We start from the raw sequence: 25,488 nt of genomic DNA on the forward strand, positions 1-25,488 counted from the left end.
TTTGTTTGGTAGCGTGACTGAAAAAAAGCATGAAAACTCCTAGTTCTGGCCGCTGGTCGGAGCTCCCTACAGACATCTTGAGATCTGTACTAGAACGTTTGAGTTTTGTTGATTTTCACCGCGCTAAGATTGTGTGTTCCAATTGGTATTCGGGTTCGAAACAAACGTTGCCTCGAAAAAACGTATTTCCATGGCTGATTCTGTTTCCAGAAGATGGTGGTTGTACGCTGTACAACCCGGAGGAAGATTGTATTTACGGAACAAAGAGAGACTTCTCAGGGACTAGATTCTTGGCAAATTCAGGAAACTGGTTCTTGGTTCTAGATTCTCGTTCCAATCTCTATATCATGGATGTGTTTAGCGAGAAGAGAGTTCATCTCCCACTTCTAGTGTCGATCAAAGGTGGCCTTTTCAGTCTCGAGCGAGTAGGAGATAAAATATTCAGTGAGAGATCAAATGATTGTAGCAGCGTAGCTTTAATCCAGAACGCGGAAGATCTGAAAGGTCTTTTGTGGGTAGACGAAAAAAAGGAAGAATACGTTGTTGTTTGGTTTTTTGGCATGGTTTCCAAATATATAGCCTATTGTAAGAACGGGGAAGATCATTACCGTGACATTCCTACACGAACCAATGTTCCCAGGGAGTTACGTGGCTTATCTGATATAGTACTCCATGGTGGTGACAGACTATACATCTTCACGGCTCGTCAGCTCATTCGAAAACTTGTATTTTCTGGACAAGAAGGTTTCATGGACGTATACAAAAGCGATACATTATTATTACGTAAAGTTACATCGGATCACATAAGTGGAGGAATATTTCGCAGTAGCATTGCTGTTACAAGAGCAGGAGAGGTTTTATTGGTTCACAACTTTTTTTACGAGATAACAAGATAAAGGAGCTTCCGTGTATTCAAGAAGGATCCTAATCCAGACCCTGATGCTATTATTGACGACCCGAACCATATTGTTGAGGTACATTCTTTAGGTGATGAGGCACTGCTTCTTGATTTGGGTATCACCGTGCCTGCCGACCATACCCTTGGTATCGAGCCAAACTCCATCTATTTCACCCGTGATGACTGAAAGACATATATATATTTTGTTACACGTATCTAGGAAATTGTTTAAGTTGTTAATATTGTTCCAGATTGTGTGGAACCTCACCTCGATCCTCTCCTCTATTTGTGTAATTATTTTGGCTATATAAGCCTTGTACGTATAATGTAAACAGATGAGGAATTCCACAAGTTTTCATGGTATCAGAGCATCTAGGACTTTGATCCTCTTTCATTTCTTTTCTCTCTCTCTCTCTTTTCCTTTATCTGTTTCTTTCTTTTCGCCATTAATGGCTGCTCCTAACAGCTCTAATGAACGCTGTTTTGGTGTTACAAACATCAAAAATCAAATACCTGTGCTCCTTGATGAAGATGAGCACAACTATGATGCCTGGCGTGAGCTTCTTCTCACACACTGCATGGCTTTCGACGTCTCCGGTCATTTGGATGGTTCTCTCCGTCCTGCCAATGCCAACGACGATGCTTGGTCGACCCTTTGGTACTCCATTTTGTGTATTTTTCGTTATTTTATTAATAAAGGGTAAAATAGTCTTTTCCAGGTCATCTTCTCCACCGACTTTTTGCAAACCTGCAAACTTAGTTTGTCGCCGTCAGTCATTTAAATACTTGTTTTTCATTAATTTCTTCTTCAAATCAACTGTTTTTAATAATTAACTATTAGATTCAACATCTATCATCCTATTTTCAGCAAAAAAAAAATCAATTTTTTTCGTTTTCCCGATTTTAAAACCGATTTGGCTACGGCGGAACACCACCGCCGAGCGATTAACCGGCGCCTCGACGGCCTCGGCGGCCGCGTTTTAAAATAGGGGTTATGATTATAGTAACATCCATGACAAAGAAAACGAAGCAAAAGAAACTGTCGAAAAAGCAGATGACGAAGAAGAAGACGATAAATTTTCAAGCCGATTTGATGTTTTCGATGATTCCGATGGTGCGTCATCTGATGATGATAACTTTTCTGTATTGGGCGAGCCTCAGAACAAACCACAGTCCCCAGATATTACATACGATTATGATCTAATGGTAGTACCACATTCGGAACGACGTCCTATTTCCCCCTCAGAACTATCATATCGTCCCAGATTCACTTCGATCTTTGGCTCGATCTATATCTCCTACGAACTTAAATACTCCACCTAATTCTACCTGAATCCATACTTTTATTGCTATTTTCCCACTAATCTGGGTTTAAACGGTTTTGGAACTAAACCCGATATAAATATATTATAAACCAATATAAAACCAATTTATAATCTGAGTAATATATAGAACCCGACCCGTCATGTTCTTCACTTGAAATCCTAATTCCCAAATTTGTTTTGTTAAAACTCTAACCAGAAGAAATCATTAACAGTTTTAAGATTAAAAACATTTAATCGTTTCAAAAATAAAATGCATTGGATTATCCATGAAGGAGCTTTTGAATTTGCAAACACAAACACGAGTGCATAACTGCATATTGATCTCTCTACAAACGAATCAAAGAAGATCACAAAGATTTATGTTCATGAGTGGAGCTTCTTGGCCAATCCCGACGGGTCCGACCCCATCATCATCATTACCCACTTTCACGTCCCTAAATTATTCTCTTATCTCTCTTTTTCCCTAAACCCATATCAAAAAAGAACAAGATCATAAATTATTCTCTCTTGTTTTGCTTTTGCTTTTTAATTCTTTTCATTTCACTCAACAACAACAAGAATGCCCAGATCTCCCGATCCATCCACAAAATTAGAAAATTTCTGAGATTTGATCATATGGGTCACCTAAAAATCTAGTCTTTTTGATCTGGGTTTAATGCCAAGATTCATCATTTTATATGGGAAACAACAGCAATGGAGGACGCCATTGGCGGCGAAACCATACGGCTCCTCCTTCACGTTCTCTATTTTGTTGATTTTATGATCAATTTCAAAACAAAACAGAGCGGATAACACGTGAGACTGTGTTCTTCCTCATGAGTCGTGACCAATCTGAAGTTTATGGTCTTTTTGTTGCAATTTGACTTCTCTGATTGTGCTTAGAAGATGAAAATAAATAATATCAACCTTTGGTCAAATCTTCATGTGTAATTATCTAAGTTTATGTAATTCATTATCTGTCTAATTATGATTTTTGCAGGTTTTGAATTCTAATTCTAATGAAAAGAAGAAAACGAGAAGAAGAGAGAAGAAAAATCGATTTGGGAATTTTTGTTTTTCAAGTTTTCTTGGATTAGTTTTGTAATTGGGTTAAATTTTGGTAAAATCCGGTTAAATGAGTTCATTAGTTGGTTAATCAAATAGTAAACCAATAACAAACCATATAAACCGAGATTCATGGAGCAATAAATGATATCTGATATTCCGAAGGGGAAATAGCAATAGAAGTATGGATTCAGGTAGAAATATGTTGAGTACTTAAGTTCGTAGGAGATATAGATCGAGGTCAAAGATCGAGGTGAATCTGGTACGGTAGGATAGTTTCAAGGGGAAATAGGACGTTGTTTCAAAAAACACATAAAAAAAGGTAATTCTTAGTTCCAAGTTATCCAATATTAGTTACAGGGCAGTTTGGTTATAAAAAAAACACATAAGCAAAAAAGATAGAAAAAAGTATTGAAAGTAGGTGTAAGTGAAAAAGTTTGATATAAAGTAGGTCTAATACAATTCACCCTTCATTTTGTTCTATAATATTTAGAATTTATAAATTTTGCCACATGTTGAGCATAACTCAATTTATAAAATGTAGTATTACAAAAAGAAAAAAAAAAGAAAAAACACTTGACCAAGCCTAAGTACAAAAATGGCAGTCCATATGTTAATTAATACGAATAAAAACTGTATTGGTAAATACGAAAATAAATTCATTTATTTCTGTTTATGAAAGACAAAATAGTGGAATAAGAATTTATAGATTTCGTTTCCTTGTAAAAAAAAAAAATTCTAAATACAGATATAAATTAAATAGATCAAATGGTAAAAGATATATATGTAAAAAGAGTATTCAAATATATTAAATATAGTCACACTATACATTGTATTCAAAAAATAATTATCAAAAACACAGTAGAAATTATCTGAATCATGAACACTGAACAAATCTGTTTTATAAGAATAAATTGTGAAAAAAAATTCTCATTTTTTTTTTAAACTCTCCTTTTTAAAAAAATTCTCATTTTTTTTTAAACTCTCCTTTTTTAAAATTCTCATTTTTTTTTAAAACAAACTTTGGCACATACCTCTCCGCGCCTTTTCATTTCGTCACACACTCTCTCTCTCTCTCTCTCACACAACTCTCTCTTTCTCCTTCTCTCTCTCTAATAATTTTCCCGGGAAAGCGTTTTCTCGGAGAAATCATGGAAAAGTTTCAGAACCGGTACACGAGATTCGGATTCATCCCGATTTGTATCGGATCGATCGCGCTCGTTGTATTGTTATCTCGTTGCTCGACTTCGTTCTTCGATTACTCTCTTCAGAAATTCGAATTCTCGTTCCCAGACACTGAGCTTCTCCAAAGAAACGTTTACACTACTAACGCCGGCGAAGAAGAAGAAAAAAAAAAACAAAGCCGCCGTCGTCGTCGTTGATTCTCGCGATGTTTCTCAACAGATCCTCTCTCTCCGATCTACTAATTCCTCTGTAACAGTAAGCTTCTTCTTCAAAATTCGAATTTCAAAAATTTTCTCTCTCTCTCTCTCTGTAACCGTAAATTTTCAAAATTCGAATCTGAGCTTTTTCTCGTCATCGTCATCTTCATCTGATTCCGTTTCGTTAAATTTTCAAAATGTTGGATTCAGTTACAGAGTAAACCGGGAAAACCAAACCGGAGAAATTTAGTGGAAGAAGGATTAGCGAAAGCGAGAGCTTCGATTCTAGAAGCTTCTTCTTCTTCGAATCGTAACAATACTACTACATTGTTCAAAATCGATCTTCCAAACCCAGAAATTTATCGTAATCCTTCAGCTTTACATCGGTAAATTCTAAGTTTCCATGATTTTTTTTTTTTTTTTTTAAAAAATTTTAATTAGATTCCAAAAATTCGAGTTTAACTTTTTTGAAACTACTTAGCTTTAAAGTCACTGCGCACGGCTAATTTTCGTGGATTTTAGTTTTACATTTTATAAAGATTCTTGTAATTGACGCTAACGAATCCATGAATTTGAATACACACCACTGGTTTTGTATCATAGTTTCTGAAAAAAAGCATGCATACTTTTTTTTTATACATGATGATGATGAACCTGCTTTATGGTATATACACTAAAGATCAAGATTATGATTTTTTTTTTTTGAGCCTTTCTCAAGCAATCAATACATTAAGATTAGAGATGATTATGTGAATCAAATCAGTCTACTATGTATGTGCAAAATATTTATAATACTAGGCGGTGCAATTAAGGTTAAGGACTGTCATGTGTCATTTTCACTATTAAATTACTGCGCAAGCTATATAGCTTACAGTTACACTAATTTAATATTTGTATGGTCCGTAATCACTTTTAGTCTATATACTTACAAAGAGTGTGTCAGAGAGTTCATCCCCTTTTTAACAATGAGTTTATCATACGTACCGTTTAGTTTATTTATTGGTAAGTGTAATGTGTTGTTACTATTTTTGTAGGAGTTACTTGGAAATGGAGAAGAGGTTTAAGGTGTATGTATACGAAGAAGGTGAGCCGCCTTTAGTTCACGATGGACCGTGTAAGAGTGTATACGCGGTTGAAGGGAGGTTTATAACGGAGTTGGAGAATAGGAAGACGAGGTTTCGTACTTACGATCCGAGCCAAGCTTATGTTTACTTCTTGCCGTTTAGTGTTACTTGGCTGGTTCGATACTTATACGAAGGCAATTCTAATGCTGAGCCTTTGAGAACGTTCGTTTCTGATTATATTAGATTGGTTTCTACTAATCATCCTTTTTGGAATCGTACTAGTGGAGCTGATCACTTTATGCTTGCTTGTCATGATTGGGTAATAATTAATTAACAATTTCATCATCTCTGTTTTTGTTTTGGTTTATACAGAATTTGGTATGAACTGTTGTCTTATTTACTAATGCAGGGACCTCTCACTTCACATGCTAATAAGGATCTATTCAACACATCGATTCGAGTTATGTGCAATGCTAATACATCAGAAGGGTTTAACCCTGCAAAAGACGTAACTCTTCCTGAGATCAAACTCTATGGTGGTGAAGTTGATCCCAAGCTCAGGTCCTCTAAAACCCTATCCGCTTCTCCGCGGCCTTACCTCGGGTTCTTTGCAGGTGGTGTCCACGGTCCTGTCAGACCGATCCTTTTAAAACACTGGAAACAGCGTGACCCGGAAATGCCTGTATATGAATACCTTCCTAAACACTTAAACTACTACGATTTCATGAGAAGTTCAAAGTTCTGTTTCTGTCCCAGTGGCTACGAGGTTGCTAGCCCTAGAGTCACTGAAGCCATCTACTCCGAGTGTATCCCCGTCATTCTCTCGGTTAACTTCGTGTTGCCGTTCACTGATGTTCTTCGTTGGGAGACTTTCTCTGTTCTGGTCGACGTTTCAGAGATTCCTAGGTTGAAGGAGATTCTCATGTCGATCTCTGATGAGAAATACGAATGGCTTAAACGTAACTTGCGGTCTGTGAGGAGACATTTCGAGCTTAATGATCCTCCTAAGAAGTTTGATGCGTTTCACTTGACTCTTCACTCTATTTGGTTACGTAGACTTAACTTGAGGCTTACGTAAGGATATGATGACCACTCATAGGTAATTTTCTGTTAGATTTTCATATATCTCAGAAATGTATGTAAACCTTAAAGTCTAGATTTAATGGTGAAAAGGATAATATTTGATGTTATAATTAGTTATAATGAATAATGAATTATTGCAACTTACTAAGCAATTAAAAGATTTAAATCTTTATACCATACCCATAATTACTAACTATCAATCAATCATTTGGTTGGGACGAAGTTGAGAGAAAGGCGTTCCATCTGCGATCGAAGGATGTCACCAAGGGAGAGACGGTGAGGTTGAGGTTGTGGTTGCGGCTGCGGTGCAGCTGAGGATGGTGGATCATCAGGTCCAACTATGTCTGTTCTTGCGTCTTCATTCTTGACCTCGAGATGGATCGGTCTCATCTCTTTCTTCACTGATTCCACAAACTCCATATCGATTTTGTTGCCGGAAATATCTCTGACGTAGAAAGCGTTGAGAGACTTCTGACCGTGCGTCTCCACGTCTGCTCGGACAACAGTCAAGCCGTTCTCACGTAGGACACGGGTTATGTCAGAGAGTAAGCCTACTCTGTTCTCAGCGCATAACTCCAACTTCACCCCCTGCATTAGCCACACACACCAACACACCCAAATTGTTTTACCATTCTTAACTAGAATCCAAACAGTTTTGGTGAATCTTCCTCTAAATTTCTTCTGTCTGAGACATCTCAAAGTTAGTAATTGTGTAGATTGATCTATTCTGGTTTTAAAGCATAATAGAAATGTTAACATTACCTCGCAAACCCGACGTTCTATCGCAGCCTCTAAGCATTTAATCACCCGTTCTTTCTCGCCTTCCGTGTTCAAAGCTCTTCCATCTATGTGTCTTATGAAGTATTCCTACAAGTTTCAAAACATTAGATAAACATTTGAACCCGAAAAGGGGTCTAATGGTTTCAAGGAAGCTATAGATATATTTTCTTGGTCTACCTGAAAAGCATCAGCTCCATCGGACCGTAGAGCGGCGTGGAAGATAACATATTGCATGTCAACTAAAGTGCATATTGTATCAAACATGAGCCTTCTTCGATCCTTAGACTTTACTGTCACAATAGAGTATCCTCTCTCTTCGCAATTCCCAATCGAAACTATCGTTGTCTTCCTCTCCTTTTGATCACCGTACAATAACTTGGATGAAAATAATGACAGTGGTGAAGGCTCACAAAACGGTTCGTCAAAGTCTCTCACAGATAGCATTAGCTGATGCAACCGTCTCTCTACGTTACTATTCATACACCCTTTGCCTTGTCCCGCAAGAAACCCATCGGTCTCGTTCTCCTTGTGACCCACGTGTGTAGAGTTGGAAGCAGGATCTGCTGTGGCACGTATAACAGTACTGAGGTGGTCCTCAATGGAAGCCAAGCGGCTCGGGTCATCTATGGGAGCGTGAGTGTTGTCGTCAGAAACATAGGCTATGCAAGCCAAACGAGCATTGTGGCTCCAAGCATGAGCTTCCAATACGTTGCAATGTAAGTCCGCAAAAGCAGCAAATATCTCTGAAAAGAGTCCAGGTCGGTCTGTCCCGGTCATCTCTATCGCTGTGTGTTCGCCGTGATCAGCCAGTGGAGGTTCCAAGACATTGCTGTTTGGGTTGTTACTCGCTTCACTAGCCTTTATAAAATCTGATTCTCGCCTACTCGTACCAATGGCCTATACATTATTAATTTCATCTAACTCATTACTACACTCAAATCAAACATATATATGATTCATTCAGGGATTAAAGTTTAAGACAAACATGTGTGATGTGATTGATGACGCTTTTATCAGTGAGTTTATTGCCATGCTCGTCTTTAACATGGAAAACTGCACACATATATACAAGTAAGTTCTCAAAGCTAAGCTCCTCAACTAAATTAAATTGTAAGGAAATTAATTTATATGTTATACCATCCATGAACCAACCACCATCGGAAGAGATGTAACTCTTGATGATAATAAGATTCATGTCTGTCAAGATTTGCACCACTTCTAAAAGAAGTCCTTGTTTGTTCTCGCTGTTCACCTTCATTATCAACCGTACGTTTCACATTAATTAGAGGACACCCCAACCAGATATGCACAATGGAACCACAAAACAGAAGAACAATTCGCACAAAGAACACCATTGGATCCAATATTTTCTGTGTACCTTCACAACGGTGCAATCTTGGATGCTGTCATTGTCAATGTAGACCCTGCACCTGAAAATAACACACACAAAATATAAAGGTGATGATTAGAAAATTTTATACACATGCACTCATATATACATTGATGTTCAACAGATCTATTAGAGATGAAAATAAAAAGCTTACGGTGGACCGTATATACGTTCACCGAGATTGTCAAAATCAGGATCAAAGTAAGGCCAGCAAACTTTCTGCATCGTCCCTATCACACGATCTGTATTAGAATTAGGTCAGGAAATATGTGTTTTTGTAGATTTGAGGGTTTTTTTTTTTGTGTGTGTGTATATATGAAACCGTGTAGGCAAAAAGGTTAGATTGGTATCTTAGACAGAGGAGGCTGTGAATGAAGAAGAGATTTCAACCTTCTAATACAGAGGATTTAACAAGATGGTCATTTACTAAATTTAGCTTGGGGAATAAGTGTGAAATAACGTGTGGAAGAAGTTATTCTAGAGATAAAACTTTTGAAAAATATCTAATAGAAATTCTATTATAGATACATCAAGGATAATGATTAAATCACATTCTAGAATCGAATTCAAATATAGTGTAGAGTTAATTAGTAGTATAGGTCAAGAACTTATCAAAGTCAAATACTACGAATTGGTAAGAGACTCAAGTGAAATAAGGTGTTCCTTGTTTTCTTGCTTGTTCCTCTCTTCTTATTCTTTGGTAACCTCCACATGTTTTCCTAAGTTTTTGGGGGAAACTAAAGTTGCAAAAATCTCTGTTTCGTAATAATACTAATAATATATATTTTCCTAAAGTTTAGTAGAATCGAGAGCATTAACTCCATGGGACTAATTTAGAAACCACATACACAAAAACGTGTGATCTCTTTGAAACGGTCTCCAAACTTCACCAAATATTGAAAATTTCCCTCTACAAGATTTAGTAAATACTAAATACCACAAAAATGAAGTTGCATGGCGCAAAAACGACCAATGGTGACTTGACTCAGAGAGGTCGTTTTTGGTTTCCCCATGTTTAGATCTAGATCCGTGATTCAACGAAGAAAGGGATGTGTGATCGGTAAAAGTTCCTAATAGTACCAAACCACAGAGGCCCTGGTCATCTTCTTCTTATTAGCAATCAAGTCTTAGGAAAATACAAGAGGTTTACCAAACAAGCTGCGAGGCGCACTAGCTATATCCTGTATATCATTAAAGCTTCTTTTATAAACATACACACACTAATCACATGAACTCGTACATCAATCACAAAAGTGACTTCTTCTTCATTTTAGATATGAAAATTTGTTAGGCGCTAATCAAAGGTTTGATGCGAACTTGATGTTTAACTACGAAATTGGAGAAATTGTTAAACTTGGCAACTTCTCCAGTATATGATTCGCATTGAGCTCGCACTTGTTCCGGTGAAGAAGTGGAATAAAAAATGAGGCCACAAATAAATTTCATGTTGTTCACTGGATGTTTCTTCCCATAATTCACACATGTTAACAGTTATTTATTTTTTACACATGGTCATTTATTTTTTATAATAAATTCTTTCCCCAAAATTGGCAGTTGCCTGTAAAAAACTTTTTATAGTAATTTTTATATTTTACTAATGTACCCCTTAAGATTTTTTTATTTACAATTTTTTTTTTGTTTTTAAATTGTCTATATATAACTTACATACATGCACTACATCACTCACTCACTACCCCTCCTATAGAGAAAAGAAACACAAATCACAAGTAATTCACACTCTCTCCCCTAAGTTTTCATTCTTTAATTTTTTTTTGTTTTAACGATTTTTTTCTTTTTTTTTGTTTAAATTAAGAGATGCAAGTTTCCATTAAGACTAAAAATGGAAGAACGTACACCATGGAAGTGACATCGACGAACACGATCGCAGACATGAAGATGAAGATCTATCAAGCCACTTAGTGGCGGAGCCAGACCCACATTTTAGAGAGATCAAATTTTTTTTTTTGGTGAAATGGGTAAAAATGCAAATATTAGAAGGTTGAAATGAAAATTTATTGGAGAATAAAAAGATGGGTAAGAAAAATACTTCCAAAAAAAGTGCCTGAGAAACTCGTGCTTGAGAGAAAAAAGGCGATTTGCGAGTTCCTCTCGCAGATCTCCATCGGTGGTCGGCCTCACGCCGGTCCATTGAAAATAGCCGCTTCTTTTCTTCCGCCTCCTGGATTCCCCGAAATGAAGATGCGCATTGCTGGTGTGGGAGTTCCCCTGAGACCTCCGGATCCGAATTCTGTTCAACCCCCAGATCTGAGTGTTGTTCAACCTCCAGATCTGAATCCTCTTCTCGACACTCAGTCGCCGCCGACAGCTTCTACGACGACTCCTTTAGTTACTCAAATCTCTTCGATTCCTGTCAATATTCCTTCTACCGCAGCCCCTACTCAAGCAGAGTGGTTCAAGGCGTCATTGAGGAATCTTCAAAAAGTTGAAACTCCGGTGGTCACTGATGATGGACTACCAGTGGTACAAGCTCCAGCCTCATTCTTGCTAAAAGCAGCAGACCAGTGGAAAGGTCACATAGTGGCGAGGTTCCATGGTCTAATCCCACCCTCCTCAAAGATTTTCTCAGATTTGAACCCAGTTTGGGGAAAGTTTGGAAACATTGTTATTCGACAAGTTGACGAGAAGACGTGCCTCATTATGATTCCGTGTACCTCCACTCGAGAATGGGTTATGCAGGTTGGGGTAACCGCTAGTAGGGGTAAAGAGTGTTAGGAAGCTTTCCAAGCTGGAATCAAATATGCTATTTGTGAAGAAGGTTCAGCGACGTTTTTCTCCTCATCCGGTGGAGCAGGCTGTTGAGAAGGAGACGATATATGGTGAAATCTCTGGTGTTCAGGCTAGCCGAGGTAGCTCCTCGGGGAAGCCTGATACCGAATGTTAGAGCGTAGCTCTACTTCTTTTGGCAGTGTGAATAATGAAAGTTTTTTGTTAGAATATTAGAGGCCTGAATGGTCTATCTCGACAGAGATTTTTGCGGAGTTGGATCAGTAAGCATAAGCCCATAATGGGAGGTGTGTTGGAGACCCATGTAGCGGAAGAGAATGCAAGGCAAGTTTTTGAGGCTTCTTTCCTGGTTTGGAGGTACGAATTTAACTATGAGTTGGTGGAGAATGGTAGGATCTGGTTGGTGTGGGATCCGGCAATCTCAGTTATTTGTTTTTACAAGTCAGCACAAGTGATGATGTGTGGGGTGTTTAACCCAGCAACTGGAGAGAGCTTCTCAGTTGGTTTTCTCTATGCTTATAACACCCAAATTCAAAGGAGGGAGCTTTGGAGGGACATTACACGAATTGTCCAGGAGTCCCCTGCTAGAAACCTTCCACTGTTGTTAATGGGGGATTTCAATCAAATATTGTCTGCTGATGAGCACTATTCGGCGATTCCTTATACTCTCTCGTTGCTAGGGATGTCTGAGTTCAGAGGTTGCTTGGAGGATAATGAACTGTCGGACATGCCTAGTAGGGGAACTCTCTTCACGTGGTTTAATGGTCAACACGATGATCCTATAATGAGGAAACTCGATAGGGCGGTAGTGAATGATGTTTGGCGCAGTAAGTTTCCAGAGTCAGTTGCCATATTTGAGTCTCCAGGAGACTCAGATCACTCTCTGTGTTTAGTTCACACCTCATCGGTGGTACAACACACAAAAAAACCTTTCAAGTATTTTTCCTTCCTCTCTAGTCACCCACAATTTCAAACTAGAATTAAGGAGGCTTGGCTGAGAGAGGTGTGTGCCAGCTCCAAACTGTATACCCTTGGTCAGAGGTTGAAGAGCACTCGTCTAGTGTGTAGGAGGCTGAATAGAGAGGGTTTTGGTAATATACAACAAAGAACCAAAGAAGCTTTGGAGCACCTAGAGCAGGTTCAGGCGATTCTTATGTCTACTCCATCAGATGCAAACTTTAGGCAAGAGTTTGTGGCTAGGAAAGCTTGGAAGTTCTTTGAAAAAGCTCAGGAATCATTCTATCGACAAAAATCTCGTATTAGGTGGTACAAAGATGGTGATGCCAACATGTCTTTCTTTCACAAGACGGTGATAGCTAACCAAGGAAAGAACTGCAACAAGTTTCTAAGGGGAGCGGATGAGGATCTGATTCATAATGCAAACCAAATCAAGGGCATGATCCTGGTGTATTATCAGGGGCTCCTAGGAACTGTAAATGATGAAGTCGAACCTATGTCTACAGAGGAGATCAAGGAGCTTACTTCCTTTAGATGGGGTATATCTTTGGCCAACCAGCTGCTACAAGTGCCTACACCTGAAGAAATCAGAAGGACAATTGCGTCAATGCCAAAGAATAAGGCACCGGGTCCTGACGGGTTCCCAGTAGAGTTCTTTTGGGAAGCTTGGGATGAAGTGGGAGCTCTAGTGATTCAGGCGGTGCAGGAATTCTTCATCTCAGGGGTCTTACCGAGAATCGTCAACACCACAGTGATAGCCTTGATACCAAAGATCTCAGGATCGGACAAGATAAGTCAGTTTCGACCGGTTTCATGCTGTAATACGGTGTACAAAATCATATCCAGACTTTTAAAGCAGAAGTTGAAGTTATTTGTCTCAGATTCGGTGCAAGGGAATCAGGTGGGGTTTATCCAGGGTCGCCAATTGTGTGAAAATGTCATTCTGGCCTCACAGTTGGTAACTGACTTTCATGTTGTTGGGGAGACTAACAAGGGGTGTTTACAGGTAGATTTAGCCAAGGCTTATGACAACCTGGATTGGCGGTTTCTTTTGAACGTCCTCCATGCCTTTGATATCCCGGAGAAGTTTATTGGGTGGCTTAAGGTCTGCTTCACTACTCCAACCTTTAGCATTGTAGTGGATTGTAAAGTGGGTACATGGATCACGTGCAGTTTTTGGAGTGATAACTGGACAGGTTTGGGGCCGTTATTGGACATCACGGGAGAGAGGGGTCCAATATCAACAGGGCTACCCAAGAAGGCATTGGTTGCAGAAGCTTTGAGGAATGGTGACTGGTGGATCTCCGCGAGTCGTAGTAGAAATCCCATCATAGTCCTGTTGAAGGATTGCCTACCGCCTGCTTCTGTAGTCAACCCACAACCGGATGGTGAAGATGATGTTTTCCTGTGGAAGGTGGGAGATACCGAAGCTTTGGATAGGTTCTCCACGGCCAAAACATGGGATTATTTAAACCCGCCCGAGCAGAGAGTTGATTGGTGAGATTCTGTGTGGTTCAAGGGAGGATTCCTAAGCATGCCTACACTACTTGGCTGGTGGCGAGACACAGATTGAACACGAGAGACAGGCTAATCGGGTGGGGGTTGGCGGTTCCATCGATGTGCCTGCTTTGTGGGTCATTGGATGAATCCAGGCAACATTTATTCTTTGATTGTAGTTTCTCTAAGGAGGTGTGGAGGTATTTTTACTCAAGGACAAGAGTTTGGCCTCCAACTCGGTTTCATGATTGTCTGCGGCGGGTAAAGAATCCGTCTCGAGACAGGAATGTGGCAACCATTTTAAGATTGGCTTTTCAGGCTTCGATCTATCTACTCTGGAAGGAACGAAACTCAAGACTTCACACAGCAAACTCTAGGACCTGCACCGCAATCATTGAAGAGATTAAAGTAATCATAAGGAGCCGGCTGTAGCCCTTCTCAAGGATTCAGCGAGCAGGAAGCATTCTCAGTCCTCAAGGCGATTCTCTACTCATCACGTGGTTTGGCACTTTTCAAAACTAATATGCTCTGGTTGTCGTGGCTTGTATTTTTTTTCTTTTTATGGTGTTGATTGTAGGGGAGAGTCCACTTATCAGATAAGGTGGAAAAGCAGGTTTGTTTTTGTACAACAGGAGAAGGTCGGGCCTGTGGTCCTTTTGGGCCTTTGTCTGTAATTTTATTAATTAATGGGAAGTTATTAAAGAAAAAAAAAAGAAAAGAAAAAAAAATGATAATTTATTTAGTTAATAGGTACAAATCTAATCTTTTAGGAGGGTAAAAATGAAAATTTTGATTTAAATGGAGTCAAAATGTAAAATTTGAAGGGTCAAAATAAAAATTTATTGAAGTCATTTTATAATTTCTACATAAAAATATATTCAAAAAAAATTAGAGGGGTCAGCTCATCCCTACCTCTTTCACTGTCTCCGCCTCTGAAGTCACTGGTATTGTGCATGCGATGCAATATCTAACATACGGTGGATAGATCTTCAGCGCGAACAGGGGAGCAATCCTTTACGACTACAATATCGGACCGTGTGCCACCATTTATATGAAGAAACGGCGGATTTTGGGCTAAGTAAGTAATGGAGCTGTCGTCGAAGTTGATATAACAAAGTTTTTTGAATAATTAATCTCGAATAATAATGTTAGGTCTTTTTGTTTCTTGCTCGTCTAATATCTCTATTGTAAAATAAAGTAGAGAGTTGAATAAATGGAGGGTTGTAAAATAAAGCATAAAAATATCTTAAGTAATATTCTATGTAATATTCCCAAAGACTTGTAATATAAATACTAAGGCTTGGTGAAGAGTTTCATTCAAGCTGGAGTGAGTAGGTTTGAGTGTGAGAGTCTTAAGAGCCTTTGTAATCCTTTGAGTGTTTCAATAATAAAATATATCCTCTTGGTAAAAGATCTTTCTTATATCCTTACATAATCATATAATCATTTTCTAAAATACTTCCTAAACACTTAGCATTGATCCTAAAAACTTCGTAAGTGGTTGTACCACTATGTGTGTGTAATTGTGGTATCAGAGCCATGACAGTCTAAACTCTAGCTCTTCTCTTCCAGAAAGGTAATACGCCATGACGTTGTCTTCTACCATGCTAGTATGAAAGTATGCTCTGTGGTTGCCATATTAATGGATCCTCCACATCAGAAATCTAACTATGCTAAGAAAAAACGGTATGGAGAAAAATTTCTATGAGGTTGTAATGCTCGAAGTACCTTGAGGCTTTTTATGTTGCAAATATGTTGCCTCGGTTTGCGTAGCTAAGCACCTCTTGATTTATTTCTCTATATTCGTGGTACGTAAAAGAAAACAGGGAGACAACTTATGGATTGTTATTACTTCAATGGCTAGAAGAGAGTTATAGTATTTTGTCTTGGTTTCTGGTTCTATCATATATTATGGAAAGTTCATCTTCTTTGTCTAAAACTCCCTCTTTTCGACGATCAAATTCTAAAAAGGTTGATTACTTATATGAAGTAGAGTATGTGAGTGATGATAGCAAAGTTCCTATTACCCAACTCCCATTACTTAATCCTTACAAAGATTTCACTAAACCAAATTCCACTTTTCCAAAAGTCATCCGTCAAGTGTTTTTCCCTAACAAACATAATGCAAAGGAGCTCGTTCTAGCATCTCTGTTAGAACAGCATCTCATTCCAGCGACAGAAACAGAACAAATGATTCCTCTCAGAATCAATGAAGGCATGATACATCATTGGCGAACTCAAGGATATACCCATCTTCACTATGGAACGATACGTTTGGCGCTAACACTCCATGGCAGGAAAGGCTTACCAGTTGTAGCACGGGTACCTCTCCTCGACACCCGATACAAAGAATACCAGCATGCTTGTATTGCAACTATCCAGACAACACTAAACGCTGGCATTGTTTTCGTCACCCTCTTCCCAAATTTCAACGTGGCATTGGAAGACCCTCAAATATATCAGAACATGCAAATCCAGCTGCAAATCACAGGAGCTCCACAAATTGGAAACACGTATGCAGCAACGCTTCACCATCAAATGGCGTATAGAGTCCAAAATCATGCAATGGACTTAAGTCTCCCTAGAGACACTGAAGATGCGCTACTCATACAATTGGAATCCCAGCATAGCCGTCGTGCATCCATATTCCTAGACAGATTCCTAGAGATGAGCTTGTCAAGTTGCTTCCAGAATCATGGGTTACCAATTACGAAAAGCTCCATGACCGTAGCACCCCAATACAATCGGTGGACTCTTCTATTCATAGGAGAAATGATGGAGCTGTAGAGATTGCTTTTAAGCAACAAGAAGAAAAGTCAAGACCAACGACTTTCTGCACAGAAATCAATATAATTACTCCTTTTGAAGAAGCTCAAACTTTGGAGAACAATCCACGTTTAGATGGTGTTCCAATCTCATCTTTTGATTCGCTGGGAGATCTCATTTACTCTTTTCAAGATGAAAAGGGCCACAAATTTCTTTGATGTTTGTGATTGCCAACACTGCCAGATGAATAGTTATGATGATGATGACACCCCAAGGCGAAGGAGAAAAAAGAAAACTACACAACAAATCCTCAAAGAACGATTTGAGTCTGGAGACACACAAGTTGGCCTTCTCGGAGAACCAAGTGGCAAGAATTTTGAATACTATGTATTGTATTCAGGTGGCTCAATTCCCACAACACCTGACAAAGAAGAGGTACAACTAAGTTACATGTTCGGACCCCATCACAGCAGGATTCACCATTTCCATCCAAAGAGTTTGAAGAAAACAATATAAAACACTCATGGAAAATCCGGAATCCAAATGTTAAGAACCCAGATGGCTCAGTAAAGCATATCAGCGCCGCAGAAGCACCTTTGAACTGGCAGTCGGAGAACGCCACAACCCAAAACTATCTCCTAAGCCAGATTGACAAAAAGGTAACCATCATGGACCTTTCCATTAAAGAACTCACCAAAAAGATAACCTCTCTCCACCAAGAACTTCTCCACCTTGCAACTACTGTCTCCATAAACTCTCCCCTCATGTCCCAAAAAGAGTCTGAGCTAAAGTCCCTTAAAGCTCAGCTAAACTCCTTACAAAACCAACCCAAAACCCAACCTCCAATGCCATATGATCTTTTCACACCATACCCCATCTACACACCACCTTACACAGCCCAAACACAACCTTTCTCAAGACCCAAGTATTTTCGGAGCATCCTCCTTCTTACCAACAAAAGTTGTTTATGAACAACAGTCTACCAAAAAGAAAAAGCCAATAGAAAAAAGAACAGGGAAGAAAGCCATACTTGAACCACCCAAACCTTTGACCGAGACATCAAAATCTCAAGATCAACCCGAAACCAGCAAAGCGCAATTCATGGTGGAGCGTGCTAATTCAATCACTGTTTTTCTTGAGAAGGTTGCAAAACGAGAAAAAAGTTCTTCTCAAGAAAGTATGATGAAAAGACGCCAATAAAAGATGAAAATGATGAGGTCATAATCCCACCTTTTATGATGGCCTCACCAGCTGTGGTTGAAGAAGACGTAGAAAGTGAAGGTGGAAACGTATATGAAGAAACTCAAGAAACTGGACGAAATCAGACAGAAGGAAATCTGCGGTTTAATACAGAACCACATAAGGGTTTTTCTTTTGATGATGTTCCCCCTTCAAAATGGCGCGACAAAGTATATGAGATGCATGCATGGCTAACAGAACAACAACTCAACCCAAGAGCCACTTTGCCTACATCGATTGATAAACTGGTGGCTAAATTCCAAGGACGTCTCAGGCAATGGTGGATAAGCTTAGGCCAATATCGACAATTACAAATCCGACAATCTCCAACAATCGATGCCTTGGTGGGACACATCCACAATGAATTTCTCGGCACATGGGATCATTATACTATCCAAGCCAGAGAAGAGTATCTTAGCATGAGATGCTGCTCCTTCAAGAGGAAGGATCTTGAAAGACATTATGAGCGAATGTCAAAGAGATTCTATGCCCTGAATGGGATAGATGACGTCAACCTCAAGCAGGCGTACCTGAATTCACTTCCAGAACCACTTGGAAATGAAACGTCAAGGATATTGTCTCTCAAGAATATGCCTCTCAACCAAGCTTCACTTGGAGAAATATATCAAATTTCTCTGGCAGCCCTTGAAAAGTTATGCAACCACCATAAGTTTTTCAAATTGCTTCAAGAACAAGGAAAGCTTCTAGGAAAAGCATGTGTTCGGCCAGAACTCAATATCAAATGCAGAGACAAGAGATGCCATTGTTCTACAAGTCATGGAAAAGAAAAGAGCTATAGAAGCAAGTGGCAGAAGAAATATCCAAAGCTATCTTCTAGAAAGAAATGGAAATTCTTCAGGAAGAAAACTCAAAGAGGTTTCAAAAAATCAGACAGATGTTACATCTGCAAGAAGACGTGACATTATGCAAAACAGTGTCCTAACAAGAAGAAGAGAGACAATCTCCTTGGCTACTTGGAACAAGTTGAAGATATTGACGACTCAGATATTGAATCCATCTTTTCCCTTGATGATGAACCAACTGATGATACAGTTCTTGCAATGGGTATGGAATTAGAAGATGAATCTTCAGAAGAGGATACTGGAGATGAAAGCGATATAGATGACCAATTCATGTTGTTTGACCTCTACACATTCGATTTCTGCAAAGTAGAGCAATCACATCAAGAAGAATTGGTGTATCTAACCCAACCATCTCCAAATGCCAAGATCTACATCTTCCCAAACAAGTATGATAAACCAATACCGGTCATTGCCTATTTTGACACTGGAACTGCTTCATCCATCATCAAACCAGACCTGCTCCCAGCCTCACATTGGAATTCATGTTCAGTCGCTTTCAAAGCAGCCAACGGCCAAATATTTCATATCTCTCTTATCAGCAAGCCAATTTACATCCAACTTTTCCCCGGATACATGATTAAATCCAAAGTATATGGTTCTGAACTCCCTGGAAAGGACTTTATACTTGGATTTGACATCCTTCATAGTCTTCGGAGAGTTTCGTGGCACCCGAAAGGTCTCAAACACAAAAATCAGTTGCTACCTTGGACAACGGTGTCTCATCTATACCCTATGGAGATGCTTAATCCAATAAAAGAATAAATTGCAAAGACGTCTTGCGCCACATCTCATTCGGAATTTCTCACAAAATGCTCATCTCCTTTATGGAAGAATCCATATTTCTTCATATCCTTACCCTTCAAGAAGAATGAGGATATCAACCCAACTAAAGCAAGTCACCCAGGAATGAACCCAGATCACTACAATATTGCACTCGAAGAGATTGACCAACTCCAGAAAGAAGACCTCATTGAGAAGACCACTTCACCTTGGGCATGCGAAGCATTCTACGTCAACAAACGGGCTGAACAGGTGCGAGGAAAACTCAGATTAGTCATCAACTATCAACCACTCAACCATTTCCTTGCCGATGACAAGTTTCCTTTGCCAAAGAGAGAAGTGTTATTCCAAAAACTCCCGCAAGCACAAATCTTCTCAAAGTTTGACTCTAAAAGCAGGATTTTGGCAGCTTGGTCAAACCAGAGGACACACCAAAGACGGGATTTTGTGTACCAGATCGTCATTACCACTGGAAAGTCATGCCTTTTGGACTAAAGGTAGCTCCTTCATTATTCCAAAAAGCTATGATCAAGATATTCGAGCCTATCCTCCCAAGTGCGCTGGTGTATATCGACGATATTCTGCTATTCTCGTCAGACATAGAATCCCACACTTCATTATTGGCAAAGTTCCACAGTATCGTACAAAAATATGGTATTATGCTATCAGAAAAGAAGATGGTGATCAGAGAAACGGAGATTGATTTTCTGGGAATGCACATATTCAAGGGAGAATACTACCTCCAACCTCACATTGCCACCCAACTCAATGAGTTTCCAAATGAACAACTATCTTTCAAGCAAGTCCAACAGTTTCTGGGGATTGTCAATTATATGTCGGATTTCATTCATGGTCTTGCAAAACATAGATTGGTTCTCTCTGCTCAACTCAAGAAAGATGCCCCTCCTTGGAGCCAGAAATGCACAGAAGCAGTAAAAGAATTGAAGAAAATTTCCACAATCTTACCAGCACTAAAAATCCCAGCAAAAGGAAAAAGAATTTTGCAGACGGACGCAAGTGATTGCTATTGGGGAGCAATACTCTTAGAAGAAAACGAGAAGGGGAAAAGACATATATGTAGCTATAAAAGTGGAGTCTTCAAAGATAGCGAAAAACACTACCATTCTACTTACAAGGAGATACTCGCTATCAAAAGAGAAATAAAAAAATTTGAGTTTCATTTGGTGGGCCAACATTTCCTCATCGAGATGGACATGTCATCCTTTCCAAAAATGATTCAGTTCAAGCAGAAGGTACTACCACAAGCTCAGTTACTCAGGTGGGAAGGTTGGTTTTCCCAGTGGAAATTCGATGTTAAACACATCAAAGGAAAAGACAACTTCCTCCCAGATTTTCTTTCAAGAACTCAGCGTCAAATCTCGACAATAGTACCCATGATATACACCCTCAGTCCAGACAATCCTACAGAAGATAACTTACGGAAAAAGATTGCCGATATGCCGCATGGAATAAGAGAATCGTTACTCGACAATGAATTGATCTATAGAGGGATTGAGACACTGCATGGTTTCCTAAAGCTTTATATACACTAGTATGATCAGGGTCCACTTCTTGGCCTCCCTTACCACCCGGCCTATCCCTTCCTTACCACCATCCATATGAACCCTGCTCATTATGACCGGTTTCCTATAGAAGCATACCTCCTACTTTGGTACATGGCAGCTCTTTACACTATTGCAGTCCTCATCCACAAAAGTCAACTGCTCCAGTACTTGGCGAAATGCATATTGACTAGACGAAAGGCGCCTTAAAAATTACTAAACAAGTGGCTCATATTATTCCATGATGTTACTTGGTGGCAAGAACATGTTCGTGCACAGCCTGAGTATGATATACTTGTCACGTTTAGGATCACTACAATCCAAGAAGAACAAGACGGGGAAACCATTATCCTAAAGAAATATGATGCGAACGTTGAGACAAGCTACAATAATGATGCTTTTGCCTCGGGAAACTTCCATCAACGCGCAAAGCAAATTGCATTATTTAATGGATTTAATGATCTGAAGTTGACCCTAATCTTCTTTGTCCTCACACAGCACACTGGCACAACAGACACGTCTACCCGCTAGGATTCGCTGAAGAAATACGACAAGTGTTAGCAGGATTTCATGATCAATACGCATGGCCACAATCAAATCCAAATCATCCGGTCTACAAAGTTGAAGGGAAAAAATACAAGATAAAGCGAAACATTCCATGCCAAAAGATCTACGTCACAGAAGTCGCCTCAGACAGTGAAGAAGACGACAACAAATAAGATAAACGTCGCCTCTCTTTTGGAGACAGGGGGAATAAATAATAAGTGTGTGATATATGATAGTGAAGTATATGGTTATGAGAGAGTTGAATAAATGGAGGGTTGTAAAATAAAGTAGAGAGTTGAATAAATGGAGGGTTGTAAAATAAAGCATAAAAATATCTTAAGGAATATTTTATGTAATATTCCCTAAGACTTGTAATATAAATACTAAGGCTTGGTGAAGAGTTTCATTCAAGCTGGAGTGAGTAAGTTTGAGTGTGAGAGTCTTAAGAGCCTTTATAATCCTTTGAGTGTTTCAATAATAAAATATATCCCATTAGTAAAAGATCTTTCTTATATCTTTACATAATCATATAATCATTTTCTAAAATATTTTCTAAATACTTAGCATTGATCCTAAAAACTTCCTAAGTGGTTGTACCACTATGTGTGTAATCGTGGTATCATATTTTAATGTTTTTGTCACGTATTTTGTTTTGTGCTAAATTCGTGCATTTTGCTTGTCATGCATGTCAACTTAATATTAAAATACCGAATGTTTGTGTCTTTACAATTTTGAAGGAACTCATCCAGTGAGGGATGCATAAAAGTTTTTTGGATGGGGCACACAGACACATATAACTAATAATATTGAGTTTATATTATAAAGTATTAAATAAATATATATTTGATAATATTATTAGCTTGCATTTTTTATATATTTAAAAATTTGAATTAAAAAACGAGACAAAATTTTCAAGTGTTGCTTATATTGGTTTATAATTAAACTTAATTACTTATATTAGATATATATTTAATTTAATAATAAGAAAATACACATTTACAAACTTAGAATTCACAATAAACTATAAATACATATATTACATTTAAATTTACATATCTAACTGATATGTATATATTTTACCATATTTAACCACTATTTATTCACATCTTTTACATGTATTAATAGCTTGTTTTGTCACTTTCATGTAGTTTAATGACTGTTTATGCATTAGAATAGGATTTGCATTGCATTTGCATTCTTTCTTGTGTTAACAGGTGAATTGGACTAAAAAGGCATGGAAATAGCATTTGGGATGAGAGGAGTGCAACCATTGAAGCATATGGGAGTTGAATCAAGGGGATGACCAGCAAAGCATGAAGCGCTCGACTATTACCACCAGTGCACTCGACCGTGTGCGACTCATGGACTCGACCGTGTGATATTCAGCAACTCAACCGTTTGGAAGCAAGGGAATGGACCACTCGACCACTTGCGGTCGAGCACATCGAGCCGACTTTATATTTTGTCATCTAGCCAAATCAGGGCTTCCTTCCCTCACTATATATACTCTTTGTACCCCATGGCCGCCAACAACACTTTTTTAGGAAAAATCACATCAGCAGTCAAAAGAACCTTAGTTTTCACCCCTTAAGGGTTTTTAGCATTTATTTACTGTTTTGCATCTTTTATTTACTGTTTTTCTCAGATTTCTATACTTTGTAAGTCTCATAACTTTCTGGGTATTGAAAATATGAGTTTACTTCTTTATATTAAGTTGTTGTTCATCATCTCATCTATCTTATCATGCTAGTCTTATCATTTTCTGAGTTTATGTTCATCATTATCATGATTTGCGTGTCTGAGTAGTGAGTTAGGATTCTGGAGATGGATTAGGCTAGTTTAGGGTTGTGGTAATCTGGAATGGTCAAGCTTGATTGTTTAAATATCTCTTCTGGGTTGGGTGTGCTCTAGGTTGTTCTTATACCTGAGAGGGTAAGAACAGATCTTAAACTTCCTAGCATCACACCAATGTCTAGGTTGTTAGATAAAGCCAACACTGGAGATTATCATGCTTGTCCCAAGAGATTGGTTGCACAAGGTGGTTTTTGACAAGTAATGGTCTGGTTTTTAATGCTTGTTCAGTATGGTTTCACTAATGAGAGTTGGGTTAGGGTGTTACTGTAACTTGATCACTTCTGTCATGAGAGTGGATTAGTGAGTCATTAAGATCATTGTCTAGAGATAGCTCATGTTTGATTGAGGTTTGTTGACCAGTTTAGAGAGCCACAGTCTGAACACTAGCCCATGAATCCATCTCTAGAAGCCTACTTTGTTATTTGATCGTTTCTTACCGCATTTTATCTTGTTTCATTGCATTATGTTCTGTTTTAAGTTGTTTAGATTGCATCTGTTCTTCGTAGAAACCCACTCGACCTAGTCACTCGACCAGTTACACGGTCGAGTACTTGATCGAGCACCGTCGGGTTGTTCATTTTATTTTCTGTTTCATTTAGTTTACTTTCTGCATTTACATTTCTGTCATTAGGATTGTTAGGACCAAAACCATTTTCATATTTGGCTTGACTTGAGTCTCTGTTTTCATCTTGATTGTATGCATCACACACTTTATGGATTGACATACTTTATGCTACAACTACATAAGGGTATTGAAACATCCTGCATCTCATTCTGATCATCCATGCTTATGTGTATGTTTGTTTGATTGCATCATTCATTCATTGCATAAGTAAAACCTGAGAAAATAAGTTGTTTCAATTGGCGCTGTTGCCATTAGTGTGTTTATTTGTGTCATTTGAGATTAACAAAGATTCAAGATTAAGTTATGTTACTAATTGTTCACCACTGTCACAGTTTTGGTTGGTTGTTTTGAGTTTCAGGTGCACCACTCGAGCATACGCTCGATCGAGTGACCTTCAACTCAGTGATCGAGTACCAATCAGTCAGTCAGCCAATCGACCACGCAGCTTGAGCCAGCACTCGAACGTGTGTTAGTCCGAGCAGCCGGTCGAGTTATTTGATGCAGACAAGATCAAAGGGGAATCATAACTTGCAGAGGTATATAGATCACATCAATCCCCTACCAAGGGACTTGCGACAGCAGAAAACCAGGATCCTTCAAGAATAGGAACAACAGTTGCTGATGGATCCACCAATGCAAAGGCCAAGACAGACTGGAGCAGGAGATGCTCCAAATACTCACATACACAGAGCTGGGATAGTACCTCTTGCAATTTCCAACAACAATTTCGAAATTAAAAGTGGGCTAATCACTATGATACAGTCCAATAAATTCCATGGATTGCCAATGGAGGATCCCTTAGATCACCTTGATGAATTTGACAGGCTTTTTGAAGATAGCTTCAAACTCAGATTGTTCCCATTTTCACTAGGAGACAAGGCTCACTCATGGGAGAAGACACTACCAACAGGAGCCATAACCACATGGGATGGATGCAAAAAGGTCTTATTAGCCAAATTCTTCTCCAATGCCAGAACAACAAGGTTGAGGAATGAGATATCAGGCTTTGCACAAAAGAACAATGAGACATTCTGTGAAGCTTGGGAGAGGTTCAAGGGCTATCAAACTCAGTGTCCACACCATGGGTT

General features: G+C 38.8%; 2 protein-coding genes, 1 non-coding gene and 1 pseudogene across 3 annotated transcripts; 2 read left to right on the top strand and 2 right to left on the bottom strand.

Annotated features, from left to right (window-relative positions):
* On the top strand, window positions 1-1,241 carry LOC104709380 (F-box protein At5g25290 pseudogene; annotated as a pseudogene).
* Window positions 1,242-4,246: 3,005 nt separating this feature from the next.
* LOC104706855 (putative glycosyltransferase At5g25310) lies at window positions 4,247-6,938 on the top strand. The gene is made up of 4 exons (XM_010423081.3): window positions 4,247-4,707; window positions 4,860-5,035; window positions 5,684-6,032; window positions 6,123-6,938. The coding sequence occupies exons 3-4, from the start codon at window positions 5,697-5,699 to the stop codon at window positions 6,789-6,791; spliced, it is 1,005 nt and encodes a 334-aa protein (XP_010421383.2). The 5' UTR covers window positions 4,247-4,707; window positions 4,860-5,035; window positions 5,684-5,696; the 3' UTR covers window positions 6,792-6,938.
* Window positions 6,848-9,339, bottom strand: LOC104706856 (ACT domain-containing protein ACR2-like). The gene is made up of 7 exons (XM_010423082.2): window positions 9,121-9,339; window positions 8,955-9,006; window positions 8,714-8,828; window positions 8,562-8,629; window positions 7,754-8,473; window positions 7,559-7,663; window positions 6,848-7,384 (listed from the first exon to the last, which is right to left on the bottom strand). Exons 1-7 carry the CDS (start codon window positions 9,189-9,191, stop codon window positions 7,001-7,003), a joined length of 1,515 nt encoding a protein of 504 aa, XP_010421384.1. The 5' UTR covers window positions 9,192-9,339; the 3' UTR covers window positions 6,848-7,000.
* A 16,042-nt stretch (window positions 9,340-25,381) lies between these two features.
* On the bottom strand, window positions 25,382-25,488 carry LOC147939837 (small nucleolar RNA R71). Its single transcript, XR_015564860.1, has one exon. It is a non-coding gene; the product is annotated as a small nucleolar RNA R71 (small nucleolar RNA).

This window comes from Camelina sativa, chromosome 8 (genome assembly GCF_030686135.1).
Source record: "Camelina sativa cultivar CO46 ecotype springtype chromosome 8, ASM3068613v1".
NCBI classification, from domain to species: Eukaryota; Viridiplantae; Streptophyta; class Magnoliopsida; order Brassicales; family Brassicaceae; genus Camelina; species Camelina sativa.

Coding starts and splice junctions, on each gene's coding strand:
- LOC104706855 (XM_010423081.3), top strand. CDS start 5,697: ATGGAGAAGAGGTTTAAGGTGTATGTATACGAAGAAGGTGAGCCGCCT. Junction 6,033..6,122: donor TGCTTGCTTGTCATGATTGG/GTAATAATTAAT, acceptor TTACTAATGCAG/GGACCTCTCACTTCACATGC.
- LOC104706856 (XM_010423082.2), bottom strand. CDS start 9,191: ATGCAGAAAGTTTGCTGGCCTTACTTTGATCCTGATTTTGACAATCTC. Junction 9,007..9,120: donor GAACGTATATACGGTCCACC/GTAAGCTTTTTA, acceptor TGTTATTTTCAG/GTGCAGGGTCTACATTGACA. Junction 8,630..8,713: donor TGGTGGTTGGTTCATGGATG/GTATAACATATA, acceptor ATATGTGTGCAG/TTTTCCATGTTAAAGACGAG.